General features: G+C 42.7%; 1 protein-coding gene across 1 annotated transcript in view; it reads right to left on the reverse strand.

The window, feature by feature from the left end:
• Window positions 1-7,697: 7,697 nt before the first annotated feature.
• LOC126285281 (glucose dehydrogenase [FAD, quinone]-like) overlaps window positions 7,698-12,166 on the reverse strand; it is a 98,181-nt gene continuing 93,712 nt past the window's right edge. Inside the window, exon 8 of the mRNA XM_049984570.1 lies at window positions 7,698-10,001. Coding sequence (XP_049840527.1) covers window positions 9,792-10,001 — 210 coding nt within the window. The 3' untranslated portion in view covers window positions 7,698-9,791. The remainder of the gene's footprint in view (window positions 10,002-12,166) is intronic.

A 12,166-nucleotide genomic window follows, 5' to 3' on the forward strand; every position in this document is an offset into this window, starting at 1 on the left:
ACGATTAATAGCCCCCAACCCTTTTGCGTTTGTCTCACCTTGACATGGGACGCAGCACATTTACCAATAGGTGATGTCACTATCAGTGGCTCAGATACAGTTTTTGTGGAAGACAGCATATCAGTGTTGTTGGCTAGGCGGAAGTGTCTAACATCCTGAGTTCTCGTTGCTTTCCGTCTCCCCTCTACAGGAAGCTTAGAAATTCCATTGAACGCTGCTCACAGTCAAGAGGACGAGACTGTACTTCCTGCAGAAGAGACAGTTTGCAGAGGAGATGGCGGTTCTTGAAGAACCTGTGATATCCGTGATAAATGGCTCTCGGTAGCCCACCCAACGCACCTATTTGCAGCAGCTTCCAGTTGTTTTATAGTAGTAAAGAGGCGATTTACAGCTGTTTAAGAATAATAAAAGTTCAAATAAAACATGTATTTGGTCAGTCGCTCTTTTTATTTTATCCGACGACTCGTTTCGATAATTTGTACTCTCATCTTTAAGTGAAACAATGGTATTGTGTTGCATTTTTGCTATCTGGATGCAACCATTTTATGTTGTGGTTTCACTTTGCTTCAAAATTTGTAACAGGCACGTGATAGCGTAAAATGGCGCTAAGATTATAAATTTTAAACGGTGACAGAGTTGCTTACAATCTGTTCCAGTGCACACACTCCTGCGGTTCGCCACAAACACTCATCTTCCATTCAATTTTTCCCACAGATCACGAACCAATAATTTGTTACAAGCATTACTGTTGCCAATACATGACAGTAAAATCACAAATAAAAAATAAATAAAAAACACAACCTTGTTGTCTTAGGATCAACATAATTTAATTCTTACTGTTTCTGTACAGTGCTTTGGGAATTATCTTTTATTGAAGGTCTCTTGGGAAGAAGAAAGTGGAAAGAGTGGTAGTACATCATGTAGTATATCTGCGAAGGTCTTAAAGAAACTCATTGCCACTCTCAACTTTTTCGTTTAGTGCTGTCCATGTTTCCTGTTAAGAATGAAAATTTCCAATTCTTCATAAAGACTGAGTTTGTGGCCTTTGTTTATTTTGTGAAGTGTTGCTTGCAAACAGTAACTAAATCATTCCGTGCCCGAGAACAGCAAACACAGTGGGGCTGCATCGTGGCTGGTGCAGTATTTCAAAGAATGGTAAACAAATTATTTTAAACTAAGCTTGTTGATTCTCTTTTAATTTATGACTCTGACATGCTACAACTATTGCAGTAGTCTTTTAGAACTGAAGCGGTTAACAGCCAAAATGAGATTCCCTTTTACGACTACAGAAGAACTTGGTACAAAATGTACCGTTTCTCTGAAACGTTTCTGCGATTATCGTCAGTAACAAATTTGACAATAGCGTTAATTTACGATAAATGCAGACAGTAAACACTGATGTAAAAAGGGGAAACTGATGTGACGTGATATGTTACTTACATGCAATAACTGTAAACGTAAACGCTGATTTACACCGAAATAAGTTATACACGTAACTTAAGAAAACTCTCAAAAATATATCTTTTTCATCCACATATACGATGAAAGCAGGGAGCGATTGTTCCTGAATGAGGATATTCTTCCCAATAGTTTCTGTAAGCACAAACTCAGCTCACAACTGACAACGTACAACGAGTCTTGGCGGCACTCGCAAATGTTGGGAGGTAGACAATGTATCACGATGCACATAACTAAATTGTGCGAAAATGACAAGCGCTCTCACACAAAGAATAATTCCGAAGTCCTCTTACATTTGTAAATAAACGTGCCAATTACAGGAATTTTCTTTTGCTTAACTGGCACCATCTACACTGACTGGCGAAAAACGAACGCTGCAGCGCCAGTTTACCGCAGTCAGATTGTGTAAATTGTGGAGCACCAACATATAAGCTGTCATAGGGACTAACGTTCAGTATACAGTGTTGTGTACATTTTGAAAGTGATGATAGCTTCTCTTCACTTTTTTCAACTTCTTCCAAATAATCTGTATGATCTTAGAAAATCTTTTCTTTCATACACTGAAGAGCCAAAGAAGTACACCTGACTAACATCGTGTAGGGCCCCCAGGGCATGCAGAAGTACTGCAACACGACGTGGCATAGACTCGACTAATGTCTGAAGCAGTGCTGGAGGGAACTGACACCGTGAATCCTGCAGGGCTGTCCATAAATCCGTAAGAGTACGAGGGGTGGACATCTCTTCTGATCAGCACGTTGCAAGGCATACAAAATGCTCAATAACGCTCATGTCCGGGGAGTTTGGTGGCCAGCTGAAGTGTTTAAACTCAGAAGAGTGTTCCTGGAGCCACTCTGTAGCAATGCTGGACGTGTGGGGTGTCGCAGTGTCCTGCTGGAATTGCCCAAGTCCGTCGGAATGCACAGTGGACATGAATGGATGCAGGTGATCATACAGGATGCTTACGTACGTGTCACCCGTCAGAGTTTTATCTAGACGTACCAGGGGTCCCGCATCACTCCAACTACAAATGCCCCACACCACTACAGAGCCTCCAGCAGCTTGAACAGTCCCCTGCTGAAATTCAGGGTACATGGATTCATGAGGTTGTACATGTCCATCCGCTCGATACAATTTGAAACGAGACTCGTCCGACCAGGCGACATGTTTTGACAGGCCAATGTCGGTGTTGACGGGCCCAGGCCAGATGTAAAGCGTTGTGTTGTGCAGTCATCAAAGGTACTCGAGCGGGCCTTCGGCTCTGAAAGCCCGTATCGCTGATGTTTCGTTGAATGGTTCGCACGCTGACACTTCTTAAGGGCCCAGCATTCAAATCTGCAGCAATTTGCGGAAGGGTTGCACCTCTGTCACGTTGAACGATTCTTTTCAGTCGTCGTTGGTCCCGTTCATGCAGGATCTTTTTCCGGCCCAGCGATGTGGGAGATTTGATGTTTTACTGGATTCCTGATATTAACGGTACGGTCGTGAAATGTTTGTACGGTGAAATCCCCACTTCATCGCTATCTCGGAGATGCTGCGTCGCATCGCTCGTGCGCCGCTTACACCACCAGACTCGCTTAATAAATCTTGATAATCTGCCGTTGCAGCAGCAGTAAGCGAACTAACAACTGCGCCAGACACTTGTTGCCGACCACAGCGTCGTATTCTGCCTGTTTACATCTCTCTGTATTTGTTTACGTTTGCCTGTACCAGTTTCTTTGGCTGCTCAGTGTAAATGTCTATAAAGCTTGACATCATTGGTCTTGTAGATGATGTTATTAAAAACTCAAGCTCATATGGGGTTCTTTCCGTTCTCGTGTTTGATGTCGTTGATGCTAATAGTGTTTCATGGCTGCACTGCATTAAGATCAAGCGACCACTTTGTGAATTTTATGAAGGAAGCTTAACGTAAAACCTCACTAAACCTCGTTTACTAAACAAAACAGCCGCCGCGAGTCAGACTTTATGGTACGAGATAGAATAAGCTGTCAGTTACAGCTGCAGCTCGTCTTGTGGAAGGTGACAATATGGAATATTGTCGTACTCTTACCTGTAGGAAATGTTGTCGAACTGAGAAACCAATGTTGGACAGTCGGAATGTCACTTGTAGAGATGACCCAAAGAGTGATTCATAACAGAGTAAAGGATACGTCCGTCTGCGTTTCACAAGAAGATTAAATCACACAGGGTATTCGCGAGTGCGATCTTAAGGAAGAATATGTGGATAGTTTTCATTATCAGCTGCAAAGATTCACAGAAGGGCGAGAGACACACACTCATCTCAAGAACTCCGCTACGTTCGCAAAATACCATGATTTTTTTCAGTGACAAGTTACACAGAATGCTTCTAAGAAAGTTGAAAAGTTTATTGAAACCTGCACTAGAATTTTTGGAAATTTGGCTTAAAGGTTAGTCAATTATTGTTTTTTTTGGATAAATAAATTGCTTAAGTAACTTATCATAATCGTTTTTGCTGTAAGGTGTAACAATCATCGCGAACATTCCAAGGAGAGCACACGCAATTACGGAAGATCTTCCTCCCCTGCGTCCTATTTCTGTTCCTCTGTTTGCCTACTTGTAACAGAACATTGCAAAGTCCATCGCTCCACCGTTCTGTTGGCCTGTTTATAGTTGATGGTCTTCTTTCCCTGGGAATAATGTAGGGAAAGTTTGCGGGCCACTGTAAAGTCGTGGGCTGAGGACTCAATATAGGCCTAAGGCGTTGAGGCTATTGTGTATTTCGTTAAGAACAACTGTCATTGTTCCTTATTTCTACACTGAGTGTATCGTGTCCTGATCAAAATCTTTTCCATAAGCCTTCTAGCTCAGTAAAGAGGAAATTATGGAAATGTTGATTCACAGTACTCCAGGTCTCACATTCATGCAATACCACGATTGGGACGACCACCTGTACTTCAGAGTTCGTTTCCTTCACATACCGGAACACCTTCGCTGTTCGTCTAATTCTGAACACATTTCATACTGGACGTAGAGTGGTATGAACTCTTTGAATCTAAACGTCCATTTTACCACTGCCAAAAACGTACAGTCCGAAGACTGCTTTGACGCAGCTCTGTCCTGTGCAAGCCTCTTTGTGTCCTGCATCAGTTTGACGCGTTTGCTGTTTCGTCCCGTCCCTTGCTCTTCCTCTAAAATTTTTGCCACCCTCTCCCCCCTCCACACACACACACACACACACACACACACACACACACACACACACACACACACACACACACACACACGCTCTTCTCTCCACTGTCAAATTGGTGATTCCTTCAGGCAACAGGATGTCCATCCCTTGCTCTTCCTCTAAAATTTTTGCCACCCTCTCCCCCCTCCACACACACACACACACACACACACACACACACACACACACACACACACACACACACACACACACACGCTCTTCTCTCCACTGTCAAATTGGTGATTCCTTCAGGCAACAGGATGTCCATCCCTTGCTCTTCCTCTAAAATTTTTGCCACCCTCTCCCCCTCCACACACACACACACACACACACACACACACACACACACTCACACACTCTTCTCTCCACTGTCAAATTGGTGATTCCTTGATTCCTTCAGGCAACAGGATGTGTTCCATCAACTGATCACTTCTTTTAGTCAATCTGTGCTATAAATTTCTTTTTTCCCGAATTCGAATCAGTACTTCATTAATATTTCTAGGAGCTACACACTCAGTTCTCAGCATTCTTTTGTAGCACCACGTTTCAAAAACTTCTGTTCTCTCCTTCTCTGAACTACTTGTAGTCCGTTTCATTCCTTCATGAGGCTGCACTTCAGATACCTTCATAAGAGACTATCTAACATACAAACTTGTATCATGGTGTATGTTAACAAATTCCTCTGTTTCAGAAATGCTTTTCGTTTTATTTTACATCTTCTCTACTTCAGCAGTCATCAGTTGTTTTTCTGTCCAAGCGGCAAAATTGAGACTATACATTCAAAATTTCGAAGCCCAGTTCTTACTCGGTCGTAAATTTTTCTGTCCTTGGCGTCTGGCAACGATTCGTATGTATGAAAAATACTGGACTGCACCGTGGTTTGGAGTCCATCTCCAGTAGGTCCACGCGTAACAAAGTACCAGCCTCCTGGTTGAGGACAATTCTAGTTGTATGAGGCGCAACCTGCACATGTGATTTCTTGTGCATTGCTACATTGAGGATTTGTTCCTTATCGTGATCTGCCTGACAGGTCCTAGTGCCACACCTAGATATAGCTTGCGTGTTACCTTTTGGAAGACACCTTATAACCAAAATATGTCATAAAATCACTTATGAACGAAATAGCGTATTTGTCTCTCTATTTAAAATTTGTCTTTAAATAATCTAAAAAATTGTTATTGTGGTCTATTATCGGCTACTGTGTCCTCTTAAACATCAGATGCTCCATTTATGTAATAATTTTCCAGGCTGCTTGGTGTTTACTTCTAACAGCAGTAATTAAAAAAAGAATAAGACATTGAAAGTAAGAAAAAGGAGATAGGGTTCATCGTCCCGTCCACTACGAGATCGTTAGGGATGGAACACAAGCTAGGATTTGGAAACGATGGGAGAGGAAAAGTGTTGTGCCCGCGTAGCCCGAGATTTACCTTAAATAACTGACGGAAATTATGAAAAAAAAATTAAATGTGGAGGACAGGTCACGACATGAGCTTGTGTCTTGCAGAATTATCTTCCAGTTATACCCTGCTTTGATGCTCCTGCACTTTTTGCATAATATTCATACATGGCAAGAATTTCACACCGAGTAGTGCATCTTGAGATTATAGCTGTTGAGTCCTGCTGTCATTCTTTTAAAAGCAGACGATGTCAGTTCCAGATTTTTACAGAACAAACCCTTCATTCCCTTTCATCTTCGAAATCCATACTGATGCGTGCTACATTGCATCAAATTTATCATTTCTTTACTCTTACATTGCTAGTATGAGACAGGATGTAAAATGCTGAACATTTTATTGAAAAAATATTTATTAGTATTTGAAATTAAATACAGCTTCCACCAAATATTATGTGTAAACATTTGTACAAAATGAGATCAATAGATTTATAGACTGTTGTATCGTATCTGCAGGCTGATACCGTATCTGCAGCTTGAGCCAATTACGCCGATTCTTTTCCTTCCTACCTGTTATGGATCAGTTTGTTCTTCAAATAAATACGCAGTGATCAATCAGAAACCAAAGTATAATGGTTTTAATTGCTTGGTCAAGGCTTCTATCGCACCTGTTAGTGGTCAACTCCTTTGTAAGTTCGTAAAAATTGCACCTTCTTTGTGTGTTCCAAAATAGGTGACGTCGATGTAGGATTTCTCACTGTAGTAGGCGAACCTCTCATTCAGTCCAAGGACATTTGCATAAAAGTATAGGTGAGTCAGTAAGTAATGTGAAGTTAGTGCGGCGTTCTTTTATTATCCTGCGACGAAAGGAAGTCTGATGATTGCATGTATGGATGTGACAAAAAAAAGAAAGGGAGTGGTGGTATCGCTGACCAGTCAAAGTAAGTAAGCGGTGTTAACCGCAAATATTAACACAGGCCATAAAAACTCAACGAAAAAAATATTCTCCCATTTTACAGCACTGTTATGTGGCAGGAAAAATAAACTTTTTATTCAACAGGTGAACAGAAATGAATTAACGTTTTTGGCCTCAAAGTTCTAAACGGTATGTAGATGGCTCCACTCGAGAAAGACAACCAGTAGTGCAGCATATGCGAGTAAAATGGTAACACATACGTCATTTAGGAAATCTGAAGTAGTTGTTATTGAGGATATCTTGGACCTGAATTACAATAATCTCGGAGATAAGACAGCAAATTTAAACAATTCCTCCTGGAGTTCTTTGGACAGCAGCCCAGGAGCGCGCGTTTTCCTGAATACGACAGCAAAAATACTTCTCAAGGCCACCAAAATTAAGTTCTTCTGAGCGTCAGTTTTAGAATGGTATTAATCGCAGGGGGAACGAGGAGTAGCTGAACGACGAGTAAAACTGTCCATTGTGACGATTAGTGTTGTGACGTGTAGCAGGTCGAAAAAAACAACATTGTCACGACGTCTGCTGCAAGTTCTGCCACGTTTGCGTGATACGAAAGGTAGTGGTAAAAATATACACATTCCTCCCTACTTGATCTTACTGGGAACTTCTGAAAAATATTTTGAATACATTACAAAAATTTCCTGTCCGAACTTTGTACCGTATACGTCTCTTTATGGTGGTTCAGTTTGAAAGTTCTTCAACGATGTAAAGTTAATCTTTTACGCGTGGTGCTGCTTCCGTCAATCCATGTGCACTTCGGTGTTCTTTCAGTCATAACAGTGTCCATCAAATTGGAGTTGAGGTGCTACCCGCTAAACTAGTGTCCAAGGCTGGACTCGATGTAGGGGACACACGTTTTTCATTTATAACAATGCTTTATTTTTACTTTGACCTGCTTCAATGATGATTAGATATCACCACATTCAACAGCACAACATTTAACAGCCTGCAGATACGACACAGTCACACACATTGCTGTCGTACAACTGTTAGTAGGAAAAATTTCTAATGAGACGTGAAGGAACACTTTCACAGCCGTTGATAATGGCACTTTCCATGACTGAGGAACAACATATATTGTGCTGAGCAAGTACACTTAAAAAGCTTAAAGTATTTCCGTACTGTCTGTATTTAATCCCGTCGCTCACCCATTTCACTTGTAAACTAAATTGTCAAATCATTTCCAAAATTGTGTGTAATCGAAATATTTCGTTTCAGAAAGACTATTTATTTTATGTCATTACTTTTACATTTTTTACCTTAATGCAATTTTTCGTAGTTCTCTGTATACCTGCAGTATTATGCAGAAAACTGAATAGCTACTTTCTGGATTATTATTTTATGACTAAAAAGTTCCAAATGATTGTAATAACTGTGTGATGTATCCTGTTAAATAATTGTCTGTCGTAGGAAAGCTGTGTCCTTCTGGTAGTGTGGCTTATATCATTGTATATAAGCCGTTGTAAACAAACCCGTAGTAGCCTTAAGAGCAACACCCATTTCGAGAAATTTCGTTTTTTCCTGTCGACTGAAAAAGCGAAATAGTAACGTTTTTGAGACTGTATGGCCGTATAATGGTGAACTGTTGGATGAATAAACTCCCGCAAATTGTTTCTTATCTCGTGATTAGAATTTACTAGCTTCTTTGTAGTTGCGAGAGATATTTTTCAGAGTGAGCCTGTTTGATTTTTGCGTTGTACTTAAGTGTTTAATTTTTGCAACAACTTTGATTATTTGGTATTCTACAACTATAGCAAGATTAGAAGTCGCCCATTGTACATGAAGATAGCTTGGTACTCCATTGTGTTTGTGTGAAACGGAAATCTCTCCCTCTCTCCCTAATTCCCACCTTCCTAGAAAAATTAATTTAAATAAAATTTAGAATGACATTGCAGTTGTGCTGAAAATTGTAAAAAAAGTATCAGCTGATAAAAAAAGTAAGTAGTACTCCGTCATCAGGCCACATGTGGCCTACAGGGGCTATCCGACCGCCGTATCATCCTCAGCTGAGGATGCGGATAGGAGGGGCGTGTGGTCAGCACACCGCTCTCCCGGTCGTTATGATGGTTTTCTTTGACCGGAGCCGCTACTATTCGGTCGAGCAGCTCCTCAATTGGCATCACGAGGCTGAGTGCACCCAGAAAAATAGCAACAGCGCATGGCGGCCCGGATGGTCACCCATCCAAGTGCAGGCCACGCCAGACTGCGCTTAGCTTCGGTGATCTGATTGGAACGGGTGTATCCACTGCGGCAAGGCCGTTGTTGCCATCAGCTGATACGGGAAATACAAAAGGGTAATGAGTGCTGGAAGATCTGATCGGCCGAAGTTCTGGCTTCTGTCACCGTATACTTGGAGAGATCGGAAAAAGAACAGATTTGGAAGCAGAACAGCGAGCACCGTTTGATCATGAAACCTGTTCTGTATCGAAGAATAAACATAGATACAGATGCAACTCCCGTACCCATATGGTCAACAGCAAGGTATTAGAATGAGAAAACGTTAAACCGTAAAACAGACTGCCTCTCTATTTTCCAAGTAGTGACGGGATTTAAATGAATAATATTCATCGTAACGATGAGGTGAGTCGTGCTGTTTCCGACGATGACTGCGGCGTGGTTGGCAACACCACGAGAAGGTTATCTGAACTGTCGAGAAAGGACGGTGCCGACGGGAAGTGGGGAGGGCGACGGTGATGGTGACCGCGACGAGTCCGACGACCCCTGTGATGACGGAAGTGATTGGAACGGCAGCGGCAGTAGTGACTGCCCAGATGCTAGTGCTGGTGCGCGCGCCGCCAGTCCTCCTTGATCATGTCGGCGGCCTTCTCGGCCACCATGATGATGGGCGCCACGGGGTTGCCGTTGGGCACCTCCGGGAAGATGGAGGCGTCGACGACGCGCAGCGCGGCCACGCCGTGGACGCGCAGCCGGGCGTCCACCACGGCCGTGTAGTCCCACGAGGGGCCCATCTTGCACGTGCCGGCCTGCAACAGAGTCGCCTGTCTCAGGGGAAGGCACTACCTGAGGTCCGAGGTACGGGCGAGGCGGGCAGGCACGTAATTACAGTGACTGGTGCCAATTTCAAATTTCATCCCGGCGCCGCAACCTCCTGCCGATGTATCACTATTTTTTGTAATCCTCTTCATTCCTTAGCCCGTTTGGTTGTTTACTGACGGCACGACCGTGGGGTCGGGGATTTGTCCGACATTTTGTGCGGTGAAGGAGGACCCCCCTGACAGCTCACGTGCGCACTACTCGGCAAGTCCCGGCTCGGCAACGGACTAACATTTTACACTCATACGGCACCTAAGAAACTTTGGATCGATTTTTTCCGGGATTTTCCCGGTAGTGCGTCCTAATATTTTAGCCACGTGAGGTGTTAGGGGTCCTCTTCCACCACACAAAATTTCGGACAAATCCCCGACCCCACGGCCGTGCCGTCCACTTGTGTGATCAAAAGTAGTTTTGTACATACAGTGAAATACACACCCGCGGTATACAGGTAGCGTCTCTCAGTAGTAATCGGAACTTCGTGTTTCCTGCGTTCGATCCCACCCACTGCTTAAATTTTAAATGAAAATCGTCAGCAATGGCAGCCTAAGATTACTGGTATAAGGAGTCACCCTCGTTCTGTCAGCAGCGGTGTCAAAAAGGACGGAGGAGAGGAATGAATTTGCGGGCAACCTCTTTTCCTTGGGGCGGGAAATGGGCCCAAGGCGGAAGGATCGGCAATGATCACCGGCTTGAGGATGCAGAAGGGTGTGGAAACAACTTGATTAAAGACACATAACGCGTATCCACAGGACGTTTGGCCTGTAATTGAAAAAGTATCATGATGATCTGTCCTTTTGCAAAAGATTTCGGATGGGTCCCCCATCTGGATGTCCGGGAGGGGATTACCAGCGGGAAGGTAAACATGAGCGTGAGATGAGGACAGAATAGTCAATGAGAGGGTAACATTCTACTAGTCGGTGGGCGGAATGTCGAACGTTTCAACGTGATAAGGAAATAAGGAAAATATGAAAAGGGAAATGGAAAGACACAGCTTAGAAATAGTATGAAATGGTCGAATGTAGATGTAGATGTAGATGAATGAATACAGGATAATATCAACAGCAGTAGAAAATGTTACAACGGAGGAAGTATTCGTTATAACTACGAAAGTAGGGCAGAGAGTGAGTCGCTGTAAATAGTTCAGAGACAGGGTTGTTCTCATCAGAGTCGACACCAAACCAAAACGTACAAGTAGTTCAGGGATACGTGTCGAATTCACAAGCCGAAGACGAAGAGCTAGGACAAATATATTAAGACAGCGAACGTTTATTTCAGTATATAGAAGGAGATGAAAGTAATAACCGTAGATGACTGGAAAGCTGTAGCAGTGAAAGTAAGAGAAGGTATAATTACGGTAGAATATAAGGATTCAGTAGTACTGCAATAAATATCAGGTAGTGAGTGTGACCACACGGTACAGAAACCACGAGGGGAAGTGGTGTACTTCGAAAAGACCAGGACACACGGGAATATTCCATCTGGATTACGTGATGGTCAGGAAGAGATTCCGAAGTCATGTAAAGTGTACTAGAAGCTGATATTATCAGTAATTAGTAAGGACGATGAGTAGGCAGAATCGTCAGGAAGAATCAATGTGGAAAGAAGTGGATTACGGAAGAATGTTGAGATGCTTTCGAATTTCTGCAAAGCAATTAATACTGCGATAATGAATACCAAAGTGAGCAGTTCAGTTGAAGAGGAATGCACATCACTGAAAAGTACAATCATAGAATTTTGACAGACAAACGAAGGTACAAGGAAGGTGACTACGAAGAAACCATGGGTAAGCGGAGAAATATTCCAACTGATCGACGGAAGAAGAAAATAAAAAAATGTGTATGGAAAGACAGGAACACTGCGATGTAAGTTACTTAGAATAAAATCAAGTGGAAATGCGGGGAAGCTGAGACGAAATGGCTGCAGAAAAATGTGAAGAAATCGCAAAATAAACGGTCGTCGGAAAGATTGATTCAGCATACAGCGTAATCAAAACAATTTTCGGTGAAATTAAAAGCAAGGGCCACAACATTGAGATGCACTGGGAACTGCACTTTTAAGTGCTAAGACGTTATCGGGTAGTTGTAAAGAGCACACT

This window comes from Schistocerca gregaria, chromosome 8 (genome assembly GCF_023897955.1).
Source record: "Schistocerca gregaria isolate iqSchGreg1 chromosome 8, iqSchGreg1.2, whole genome shotgun sequence".
Lineage (NCBI taxonomy): Eukaryota > Metazoa > Arthropoda > Insecta > Orthoptera > Acrididae > Schistocerca > Schistocerca gregaria.